The 12697-nt window shown below is 43.6% G+C and overlaps 1 protein-coding gene and 1 pseudogene across 8 annotated transcripts in view; one reads left to right on the top strand and one right to left on the bottom strand.

Annotated features, from left to right (window-relative positions):
• The window catches only part of EVI5 (ecotropic viral integration site 5), a 226508-nt gene extending 214383 nt beyond the window's left edge, over positions 1-12125 (bottom strand). For 3 of the 8 annotated variants that reach the window (XM_043875547.1, XM_043875549.1, XM_043875548.1), the window contains exon 1: positions 11234-11720. In XM_043875547.1, coding sequence (XP_043731482.1) covers positions 11234-11275 — 42 coding nt within the window. In that variant the 5' untranslated portion in view covers positions 11276-11720. Of the gene's footprint in view, positions 1-9406; positions 9495-11233; positions 11723-11795 lie in introns of those variants that run through there. The other 5 variants (XM_043875543.1, XM_043875550.1, XM_043875546.1 and 2 more) reach the window with 4 other exon arrangements.
• LOC122678275 lies at positions 1689-5900 on the top strand (annotated as a pseudogene).
• Positions 12126-12697: the final 572 nt, after the last annotated feature.

Genomic DNA, 12697 nt, shown 5'->3' with positions numbered 1-12697 from the left:
GTTCAACTCTTCCAGTTTTTTTTTTTTTTTCCAGTTTGTTAAATTCACTTCCCGTGTCCCTTCTGTAGTGGTTACTGAATCCTCCTGCTCCTTTCCAGACTTCTCTTCATCAGCTTCTTTCTTACATGTCAGTGGTCCCCAAAATTCCAATTCCATCCTGGGCTTTCTCCTCTCTATACACAACTATCTCATCGACTTCCTTTTACCCCAATTACTACTTACAAACAGATTTCTCCCTCTTCCCTCTAAAATGTACTCCTCCATTTTATTAATGACTGGTGCACCAATATCCAACAGCCTATGGCAGATACACGCTTCCCTGGTGGCTTAAATGGTAAAGAATCTGCCTGCAATGCAGGAGACCTGGGTTGGGAAGATCCCCTAGAAAAGAGAATGGCTACCCACTCCAGTATTCTTATCTGGAGAATTTCATGGACAGAGGAGCCTGGCGGGCTACAGTCCATGGGGTCCCAAAGGGTCGGACACCACTGAACGACTAACACGTTGGCAGATACGTGGGGATCACCTGACCCCTGCTTTATGTTCACCCCACACACCATAGGCTCTAGAGTCCGTAAGATTCTCTCCCGCCCTATCAATTCCTTAGAACAGGAATACACAAATTTCCAGCCGTGTCGCTTCACTGTGCATGCTCCCTACCTCAAGTCTCATACTCCACTGTGCCAGAAAAGGCTTTCTGAAACTCAGTTCTGATGTGTCACTCAAGTAGATCTTTCATAGGCTGCTGGTTGCAATGTAAAATGATCTATTCCCTTGGGAAAATCGTTCGGCAATGTCTTCTAAAGTTAAACATACAGCTGCCCTATGAGCCAGTAAGTCCACCATTAGTTATTTATACAAGAGAAATGAAAATGCATGTCTATAAGAAGACTAGCAGTTATGTGTTCATAACAGTTATATTCATAATAGCCTAAAGGGAGAATGAATAAACAAAATGTGATATATAAGGTATTGTGCTGTGCTGTCCTTAGTCGCTCAGTCGTGTCTGACTCTTTGCGACCCCACTGACTGTAGCCCACCAAGTTCTGTCCCAACCTCTGTCCATTGGGATTCTCCTAGCAAGAATACTGGAGTGGAATGCCATGCCCTCCTCCAGGGGATCTTCCTGACCCAGAAACTGAACTGGGGTCTCCTGCATTTCAGGCGGATTCTTTACCAGCAGAGCTACCAGGGAAGCCCGTATAATGTTTTACTACACATCAATTATAAAGAACTATTGAAGCAACTATCCTTCAATTTAAAAAAAGGAAGACAGCAGATATACCCCAATGAACAATGGGGGGGGGGGGGGAGAACTACTAATAAGAGCAACAATGGATGAATTTCAAAGATATTACGTTGAACTAAAGAAGCCAGCCTGAAAAGAATACACACTTATTCTACTTTTCTATTAGAAGTTCAAGACCTAGAAAAACTAAACTGGTCGTAAAAGCTATCAGAACAAGAACTGATTAAAGGAACTACGTGGGATTATTGGGAAGGCAGAGTCACACAAGAGTACATATTTATTGAAACTCATTCACTAGAAAAAATGATACTGATAAACCTATCTATAGCAAGGCAAGAACAGAGACGCACACGTAGAGAATGGACTTGTGGACACAGCAGGGGAAGGAGAGAGTAAGTAAGACAAATTGAGAGAGGGACACTGACATATACACACCACCATGTATAAAACAGACAACCAGTGTGAAGCTGCTGCATGTAACACCGGGAGCTCAGCTCCACAGTCCGTGATGACGTAGGAGGCTGAGATGGCAGGAGGGCCCAAGAGGGAGGGATATATGTGTACTTACACCTGATTCACACTGCTGGACAGCAGAAACACGACACTGTGAGACAATCACACACCAATTTAAAAAAACTCATTCAGCTTCCACAGTTAAGTTCTGAGCATTTCACGACACATAAATTTCACCTCAAAAATTTCTAAAGCACATGTTAAGATTTAAAACTTTTACTCAACTCAGCATTTTTCCATACAAAAGCGTCACAGCTGTCAGAATAGCCACATCTGGAAGAATGGCCATCACCAAAGTCTACAAACAACAAATACTGGAGAGGGTGTGGAAAAAAGAGAACCCTCCTGTACTGCTGGTGGGAATGTAAATTGGTGCAGCCACTATGGAAACAGTATGGATGTTCCTTAAAAAAACTAAAGTAGAGTTACCATCTGATCCAGCAATCCCACTCCTGAGCATATATTCAGACAAGACAAAAATTCTAATTTGAAAAGATACATGCACTCCAATATTTAGAGCAGCGCTATTGAAAATAACCAAGACATGGAAACAACCTAAATGTCCATCAAAAAATGAATGGATAAAGATGTGTATATACATGCACACTGTAATATTATTCAGCCACATAAAAAAAGAATAAAATAATGCCATTTGCAGCAACACAGATAGACCTACGGAGATTATCATACCAAGTGAAGTAAATCAGACAGAGAAAAACAAATATCACATGATATAACTTATATGTGGAATCAAAAAAAAAGATACAAATGATCTTATTTAAAAAACAGAAATAGACTCACAGACATAGAAAACAAATTTATGGTTACCAAAGCAAAAAGGTGGGGGAAAGGAGGGATAAATAGGAGATTGGGATTAACAGATACATACTACTATATAAGCAATAAAGACCTACTGCATAGCATAGAGGCCTATATTTAATATCTTATAATAACCTATAAAGAAAAAGAATCTGAAAAAGGATACATGTATAACTGAATCACTTTGCTGAACACCTGAAACACAGCACTGAAAATCAATTACACTCCATTTTTTAAAAAGCCTCAAGACTTAAAACAAACCAATCACTAAATTACCCCCCTTCTTTATTTATCACCTCACTCAGAAACAAGACTACACCAGAAATTACCTGGCGGTCCAGGGGTTAGGACTTGGCACTCTCAGTGCCATATGCCCAGGTTCGATCACTGGGTGGGGAACTAAGATCCCACAAGCTGAGCACTGTGGCCAAACACAAAAAGAGTAAAGAAACGAGACTGTAGCCACTGTGTGTTCCTCTGGTTTATAAATTCTGTGAAAGCAAAGATTCTGTCTATGTAGAATTGATCACAATTACCCCAGCACCCATCCTTATACTTGACACATTCGGGATGCTATATATATATGTTATCTTTGCTGATTCTTAATGACTTACTGACAATGTTTACAACTCCATTAAATTTTTAGATCATCTGCTGACTCATTTTTCTGATCTTGTGTGTTAAATGTAAATATACCATGCTTGACAACATTTATAACCTTGTTCATCTGGCAGTGGCAAAGAAGCTTCTCCACATTTTCAAAAAGGCAGCCCAGTTGAGTCTTTAGCATTGTGCTGCTCTCTTACATGCACTTCAATTAAATATTTAAAGGCTATACTTTTCATGAGCTAGGATTCATTCTCAATTTACTTCTGTCTTCTCACCATCAAATTCTGGCTCAGTCTTCTAAACTATCATGATTTCTAGTATACCTGAATATATTAAATTTTTCTTTCTCTCATGTATTTCATTCAAATATCACATTACACAATTGTTCATTAAAGTGAAAGTTTTATCGAATATCTGTTAACACTGTTCTAACAAACTTACTAGCATAATTTATGAGAATGCTCCATTCCTTTTTAAAAATATTTATTTATTTTTGGCTACATCGGGTCTTTCATTGCAGCACAAAGGCTCTCTACTTGTGATACTCGGGGTCAGTAAAAGCGGTGCCTAGGCTTAGTTGCCCCGTGGCCTGTGGGATCTTAGTTCCCCAACCAGGCATAAAATCCATGCCTCCTGCACTGGAAGATGGATTCTTAACCACTAGACCACCAGGGAAGTCCCTAGATTCATTTTTAACACGGCAAAAGATCTGTACCAAGCTGAATACAGCAACTAATTATTTGAGCACCAACTCAAAGGTAAGACAAAATGCCCATGGTCACTTCCCTATCAGTGCTTAACACTTTCTTGTGAAAAACAAAAAGGGCAATGATCCATAAGAAAACCATTCTGTTCCTATCTCTATCAAGGTTCCTTTCAAGAACACAGGAGCCAGCAGTTCCTTAAAGATAGAGCCCTAATCATAAATTCGTAAGACATTGCATAGCAAAACCTACAATGAAGATCCAGATTAATAGCCAGTTTAACCAGCTTTAGGGAACATTTTTCAAAGTACAACTATGAGGGTTGGATTAGTACAAAATACAATAAACAAGCACTAAAGACACATTGTCTTTGGCCACTTAATCAACTACAAAAGCACAGGCAGGGAACCCTCTCATGAAGCACAGAGACAGTACTCTAGAGACAGACACTTGAGAGTCCCTCGGACAGCAAAGAGCTCAAACCAGTCAATCCTAAAGGAAATCAACCCTGGAAATTCACTGGAAGGACTAATGCTGAAGCTCCAATACTCTGGCCACCTGAAGATAACAGCTGATTCATTGGAAAAGACCTTGATGCTGAGAAAGAGTGAGGGCAGGAGGAGAAGGGGGCGACAGAGGGTGAGATTGGTTGGATGTCATCATGGACTCAATGGATATGAGTCTGAGCAAACTCCAGGAGATAGTGAAGGACAGGGAAGTCTGGTGTGCTACAGTCCATGGGGTTGCAAAGAGTCAGATACAACTGAGCGAATGGACAAGAGCAACAACAACAACAAAAGACACTGAAACCCAGAAACATGGAAACAACTGAAAGGTAAATAAATAAAGTTTTATAAATTTAGCCTAACAGAAATCAAGTTATACTGGGAATAATATTTTCATATCATGAACTCTGTGATAAAAACTTTTATTTCAAAAAGCATTTGGAAACCTACTTAGAGTTTTAAAGAAAAAAAGAGTGCAAAGCATAACAAAGTTATTAAAGGAGTAACAGAGAGGTTTTAATGGGTAGCTCTAATTTACCAGTTTAAGTTAACTATCAAGATTTCAACAACTTTAGCAAATTGTCAATTTTTTCTGGTACAGAATCCTGTGTTTCCAAACAAAAAATTCTGGGTGGTGGAATGGTTAGTCTCCTGGCCACATCTGGGGAGGGTCAGCGTGAGGCCACAGCCTGTGGGTTCCAGCAACAGCCAAGGCACCCACACCACCTGCAGCGCACTGTGGGTGCCTCAGGGTGAAGCTGAGGCTTAGGAAGGCTCTGCTGAGCACCTGAGGCTGCCGCCACACACAGACCATGTTCTGGGGCACCTGACTCCCAGCTGCTCAGGGGTGTACCCCAGGGCAGGCTGCAGTGGGCCCTGGCCTGTCTCAGGGGTGCTGGGCAGGCAAGACTGCCAGCCTCACTACAGCATGCAACCAACAGGCCCACATGGGGTTGCCTCCCTTCCTGGCCGGCAGGTTCACCTGGAGTTCGAGGAGATGCTGGTCCCCAGGAAGATATGCATCAGCCCCTGGAGAACTGGCTGACCGTTTGCTACCTCCTGCCCAGACTGGATGCGGGGGCCTCAGGGACTGTGTCTCACCCCAACTCTGAGTGTCCACCCAGCCAGGTTGGGGAAGGGGTTGGGCAGGAGGGGGTAAGGAGGTCTGAGATGCACTGCAAAGATGTGCTCAAGAACTGCCAGCATCATCTCAAGCACTGTAAGTTGGTCAAGAGGACCTGATTCCTGCGGTGGAAAATCAGCCTGGAAGTGAAGCAGACAAGTTCAAGAGAGACCCGAGGCACATCTGGCAGAAGGCAGGCCTGAAGGAAACCCCCCATAGGCTGGCAGACCTCCAAGACCTACCTAAAGGGTAAAGGAGTCTCCTGTCTCTCCCTCACCCCTGCTACTGCTGTGACCTGCTGTGATAAATATTCAGAGAACTCAGTCAAAAGCAAAAAACAAAAAATTCTAAGTATTACCCACCATGACCATAGCTAGATTTAAGAATTATTGATTAAAATAACAAAACCACCATGACTTTTTAATAACTTTTATATGTTACAAATATGCAAGATCTATTATTTGTTCATTCACTATTAAATGTTTAATGCACATATGGATTTACAGACCCAGTACAGAGATCCACAGCCCACTCCATTTCTCCAGTCCTTCTTCTCTTCTAAGTGAGTTCCCCACTACAGAAAGTATCAAATAGCTCACTAAGCTGTCTTATCTTTAAAATCACTTCCAATCCTGAGACTATAAGACTCTGGGACAAAGGATACTTCTCAAATGAATTTAGGGATTTCTAGACAAATGACAGTTTGATCCAGTATTTAGATGCTCTCCCTCCTACCATTCTATGTAGATAACACTACAGAGACTTTAAAAGCTATAACCCCACAGGGAGGAGACAACAGTGATGGACAGATGGCAACACATTTTTGTATGATGAAAGATGAGGGACTTCCAGGTTAAGACGGCAGATTGATCACACACATCTAATTCTTCTCTCTCCCAGAATCATAATAGGGCTTCCTTGGTGGCTCAGTGATAAAGAATCTGTCTGCCAATGCAGGAGACATGGGTTCGATCCCTGGCTTGGGAAGATCCCTTGGAGGAGGAAATGGCAAACCCACTCCAGTACTCTTATTTGGGAAATGCTATGAACAGAGGAGCCTGGCGGCTACAGCTCATGGGATTGCAGAAGAGTTAGACAGTACTGTGACTAAACAACAACAACAAAACTCTAATAAAACAAGGATAAAGAAAATTTTGCTGTTGTTTTTAGGACACTAACCATAAGGATCAAGAGAATGGAACAAACAACAGCAACAAAACCTTGAAAGGTGGAGAGATGGATGAGTGGTAACTGATTTGGTCAAAGACAAGTAGTGTTTGCAAAGACAGCAGTGCTGACCACCAAGAACAAACCCAGTTTACAGTACAGAATCCTCAAAGCGTTCCGGAACTGCCAGAGCAAAGGGAGAGACTGAAGAAGGAAAGATCCAGTGAAAACTGTTTGAATAATTATAAACCTAGACCCGCATTCCTCTTCCAAGCCACTGAGTGATCTGACCTCAATAAGGCAGCAGATTAGAGATTCAGTCTCTAAAAAGGGTAAACCATACATTGTGAAAGATGGAAGCCAATTATGTGTCCCTTCACATTACATGCTTTTATGGCTCATTACCCAACTCTCTTTTCCTGAGTTCCCAGACCACTGGCAACTAGACCTCTGGCCTCCAAGCAGAAAACTTCCATACTCTCTGGGAAATCGAATCAGGCCAAAAGGAAAGACAGACACTGGAGAGAGGCTCAAACAGCCCACTCAAACCAATGGCCTCAATCCTGACCATACATTGGAATCACCCGGGCAACTTTAGAATATACTGGTGCTAATCTATGCAGAGAGAAATCAGAACAGGGGTTGCCTCTGGGCAGGGAATGGGGAAGATAGAAGAAAGGGATATGAAGGAATTGTCTGGGTTTTTCACTATGCTCTGTACTGTGTGTTAATTACACAGGTGTATACATAGCAAAACTATCAAACAATACACTTACTCTATATATTTCACTGTGGGCAATCACACCTAAATTTGCTAATGTATTTGGTCTCTCAATCATAAGCAAACAACCAAGGATTACCAGACCTCTGAGGAGGGTCTCTGCTGCTGAGACTATACCAAACAGGAAAAAAAGGAACTTGGAGGAAATAAGCTATGTAAGGAAAACAACAGCTTAAAGAAACTATCTTTAACATTCTCAGGCAGATCAAGAGATATGCCATCTATGAAACAAGAAAAGAGATGAAAAAAAAACAAGTAACAGGTAGAGGACAGGAAGCAGAGGACAAGAAGTCAAACCTCCAGGCCTGCAGAAGGGAATAACATCAACACACTGATAGGCCTACTCAGAGCCCCAGAAAGGCTCAGCCCTTGAGAGTCTCCAAGTACACAGTCAGTAGGGAAGAAGTAAAGGACTAAAAAATCAGGTTAGTGGTTTAAAGTCAGCTAGTCTGTCTAGTCAAGGCTATGGTTTCTCCAGTGGTCACGTATGGATGTGAGAGTTGGACTGTGAAGAAAGCTGAGCACTGAAAAACTGATGCTTTTGAACTGCGGTGTTGGAGAAGACTCTTGAGAGTCCCTTGGACTGCAAGGAGATCCAACCAGTCCATCCTAAAGGAGATCAGTCCTGAATATTCATTGAAAGGACAGATGCTGAAGCTGAAACTCCAATACTTTGGCCACCTCATGCGAAGAGTTGACTCACTGGAAAAGACCCTGATGATGGGAGGGACTGGGGGCAGGAGGAGAAGGGGATGACACAGGATGAGATGGCTGGATGGCATCACCGACTCAATGGACATGGGTTTAGGTAGACTCCGGGAGTTGGTGACGGACAGGGAGGCCTGGCGTGCTGCGATTCATGGGGTCGCAAAGAGTTGGACACAACTGAGCGACTGGACTGGACTGAACTGAACTGAACTGAAAGGCTTTCCTGGTGGCTCAGAAACTTGCCTTCAATGCAGGAGACCCAGGTTCCATCCCTGAGTCAGGAAGATTCCCTGGAGAAGGGAATGGCTACCCACTCCAGTATTCTTGTCTGAAGAACCCCATGGACAGAGAGGCCTGGCGATTCATGGGATCGCAAAGAGTTGGGCACAACTGAGCGCACACACACAGTCTGTATGTGGACCTGCAGTTTCCCTTCTCCCCCATTCACATCCTCTCATAAATTTAGTCTCTGGAAACACAGACTTGGAGAGACTCCAGACTCAAGAAGAGTGGAGAGAGGCTCAAGGCTGAAAGCCAAGGAATAAAGCAGAAGTATGTATAGTGAATAGCAGCCCCCACCCACAGCCCACTTCCTTTGCCCAGCTCTCAGAACACTGGGAGCCAGGCATATTACCTCCCCCACAGTTTGATTTAAATGTCCCTTTTGCATGCAGCCAAACCAATTTTCATCATAGCAAGATAAAGGTCTTTTCTTGAATTTCTACAACTCCTCCTAGACTCTAAACTCCTTAAAAGCAGGGGCAGCATCTTAATCAGCTTTGTATCCCCAGAGCCTAACACAGTCACACTTTATATTAAACACTCTACAAATCTTTAATTTGTCTCAGACCCGGGAGATAACATGCAAATAGAAAAAGATTAGAAAACCTTGGAAAATTAGAACACACAAGGTGTAATCTGGACTAGGTAGGTATCGAAGGGAGATTAAACATTTAGGATTTGTTAATGAAATGATGTCTGGGATTAGTTTTAAAATAATTTCCGAGCCACTCCCCCCACTCCCAAAATCAGCTGTATTTCTGTATACTGGCCACAAATGCTTTAAAATATCATTTACAAAAAAAAAAAAAAAAAACATCATTTACAATAACATTAAAAATATCAAATACCTACCAATAAATAACAAATGGTACGCAAGACTTTAATACAGAAAACTACAAAACATTAGAGAAATTTTAAAAGACATAAAGAAATGGAAGAACATACCACGTTCATAAACTGGAAAGCTCAGTTTTGTTAAGAACTGAATTCTCTCCAAATTGATAAACAGATTCAATTCCAATCTCCAAAATCTGTATGAAAGGACAAGATTCTGAAATTTATATGGAAACGTTAAGAGCCAAGAACTGCCCAGACCATCTTAAAGAACAAAATAGGAACGACCCATATCAAGGCTTATTATAAAGTTACATCAATTAATACAGTGATACTGGTGCAAGGGTAACAAATATACCAGTGAAACAGAATAGTGTCCAGAAACAGATTCACACTTCTACGTTCACCTGACTTATGAGTCACACAGTGCAGAGGGGCAGGGATGATATATATTCAGTGAATGGTGCTGGGTCAAATATACACCCATATGGTAAAAAATGAATCTTGACCCCTACAATCCACCTACAACTTACTGTAAATTGTACAACTTAAATGTAAAAAGTAAAAATAAAACTTCTGTACGATAACATGGGTGGAGAAGGCAAGGCAACCCACTCCAGTATTCTTGCCTGGAAAATCCCATGGACCGAGGAACCAGATGGGCTAAGGTCCACAGGGCCTCGGAGTCGGACACGACTAAAACAACTGAGCACACACACTTGGTAACTTGAGAAATCATCTCCACATTCTCAGGCGAAGCAAGGACTTCTTCAATAGGTTACAAAAAACAGTAATCATAAAGACAAGGACTAAGTATATTTCATTAAAATTAGCAATTTCCATTCATTAAAAAAAACAGGCCATCAAGATTGAAAAGACAAGATATAAAGTGGAAAATGATTAAGTCCAGAAAGGACTCATGGGAGATAGATGTGTATACACATACACATACACAAACAGAACTCATATTCTGAATAAAGAATTACAAAGCAATTAAAAAATAATAAGATTTAACAAGCACTTCACAAAAGACAACATATAAATGGCCAACAAAAGGTACTTAACCACAATCATCAGAAAAATGTAAAATAAAGCTGCTGCTGCTGCTAAGTCGCTTCCGTCGTGTCCGACTCTGTGCGACCCCATACATATATATATTACTGCACTTCCACTAAAACAGCAAAAAATTTTAACACTGAGAAGCATTAACAAGGACATGAGGTAAACGGAATATCATTCCCTGCTAACTGGTAAAAGCTACTTTGGGAAAATGTTCAACTGGATCTAATGCTGACATTTTATTATTCTAATGCTAACATTTTATTATTCACATACCTCATAAATCAACAGTTCCACTCCTGGATATAAACCCCAATCCTGCAATGTTCCATTTCTTGATCTGTAATAGTACACTTAGTAAAAAGTCTTTACCTGCATACTCAAGACTGGCACTTTTTAAAAATACGTTATACTACAATAAGTTTTCTAAGATTTGACACAAATTTCTCAGAGACCTTAAGGCTAGCATTTTAGAATAGGAGCTTCTGGTAAACTGCAGAAAGTTTATTAATAACATTTTTGAAAAACAAAACAAAAAAGCTACTAATACATTTCAGTCCAGAACAAAGGTAAAAACTACGAACAGATAACTTCAGGATTTTCATGAAGCACCAGATTTCTTTCACCAATGGAAGGATTCTGTTATTCTACACTGAAACCCACAGAAAAGATATCTCTGAAAGAAAATGCTGATTTTTGAAACCACTTCTAACAACAACAGATAGGAGTAAAGTGAAGGAACCATTCCAAAAGTTTTGGCTAACTCTTCGGTGAAAGGATGCCAACTGAGTTGATCTATGATGCCCAAAAGAGAGAAAGAAAAACACAAAGAAATCACAGCAACTCTAAATCAAACACTAACACCACAATCCAACCTACCGGAAATTCTGTGGTTAATTTGAGGCTTGCCCCTCTAGTCATAAGGTGATTTCAGTGATGGCTACAACCGCTCCCAACTGCATCCTTGGGCGTCATTTACCACACCTGGCTCGCCCATCACCTGCCTGGAGACATGGCCTTACGCAGAATCCCCGAGGCCAAGTAAAGACGCCAACTTCGCAAGAGGCGCGGACAGTCTCGCCCCATCTGGTCATCCAGTGGGAACAGACTCCTGGCCTCGAGCGCGGAGGTGAAGAGTCAATATGCCCCACAGGATATACGAGGAAGCGCCCCCGAAACAGCCTCGCCCCTTCACCTCCCTGGGAAACTACTGGGAGTCCCGCTGGCGAGTTTCTTCCGCAGCAACCGCGCTGGGGAGGGTCCCGGTGGCCACAGGGAACTTAGGCCCCAGTGGGGCCGGAGGCGCCCGCCCCGCTCGCGCCGCCAAGTTTAGTGGCGGCCCCCACTCGCCGCTCCTCGGCCCGGCTGTGCGTCCCGCGGAACTCGGGCTCGCGGCCCGCCCGGCCTCCCGGCCCTCCCGGCCTGGCGCGGCGCCCCTCACCTTGGAAACGTTGGGTGGACTCCGTCGTAAACATTAACTTCCCATCCAGCCGGCAGCCGAGCCGCCGCGTCTCAGCGCCTCGGCCTCGCTCCCGGCTTCGCGGGCCGCCCTCTGTGCCTCCTCTCGAGCGCCGCGCTCACTCAGGAGCTCCGGGCCGCCTCAGACCCTGACCCTACTTTTGCCGAGCCGCCGCGGTTTCAACTACCACCCGACCCCTAGCGTGCCCGCCGCCGGCTCCTCCCGGGTCCGGCCCGGCCGCGTCAGGAAGGCTCAAGGCGCAGGCGCAGGAAGGGCCTTAAAGAGACCCGGCCGTCTCTACCGCAGAATGGGTTCGAGCAGGTTAGGGGTCGGGCCGGCAGGCCGAGAATAGGAGAAGCCGAAGGGATTGGACAGTGGGGGACGGGGGCGGGGAGCTCTCGCTTGTTCCTCCGCCTCTCTTTCAAAGCTCCAGCCATCGGATGCACAAATGCTGACTTCCCCAGTCTCTAGAACCGCCCCTTGCGTGTAAGAGCTGCACCAAACGTTCCCGCTCCCGGCCCGAAGCGACCCCAGCCTTAAGACTGCGGGCCTGGCATTGCGGGACCCCTACACAGGGGTCCCAGGCTGGGGCCACGCGATGCAGACGCGCAAGCTTCCAGCGGCCGCCGGAGCTTCCTCAAGAGGCGACCGGGTCACTCTGAAAAAACAACGTGTAAATGGCACTTGTGATTGCAACAGTCGTCTCGACACACTGGGTTTATGCAGAGTCCGGCAGTGGACAGAACATGGGCACAAATATGTGATATCCAGTCGGGCAGTTATCCAATATCAACGAAGACATTCTTAGAAGGAAAGTACTAAGTGAGGAACAGAAACCAGCTACTAATCCTAGTCAAATCCCAGAAAAACGGGCAAAAAATAAT

The sequence above is a fragment of the Cervus elaphus genome, chromosome 20, assembly GCF_910594005.1.
Source record: "Cervus elaphus chromosome 20, mCerEla1.1, whole genome shotgun sequence".
NCBI classification, from domain to species: Eukaryota; Metazoa; Chordata; class Mammalia; order Artiodactyla; family Cervidae; genus Cervus; species Cervus elaphus.
Note: the sequence above shows the minus strand (reverse complement) of the source record. Positions and strands in the feature narration are given on the sequence as shown.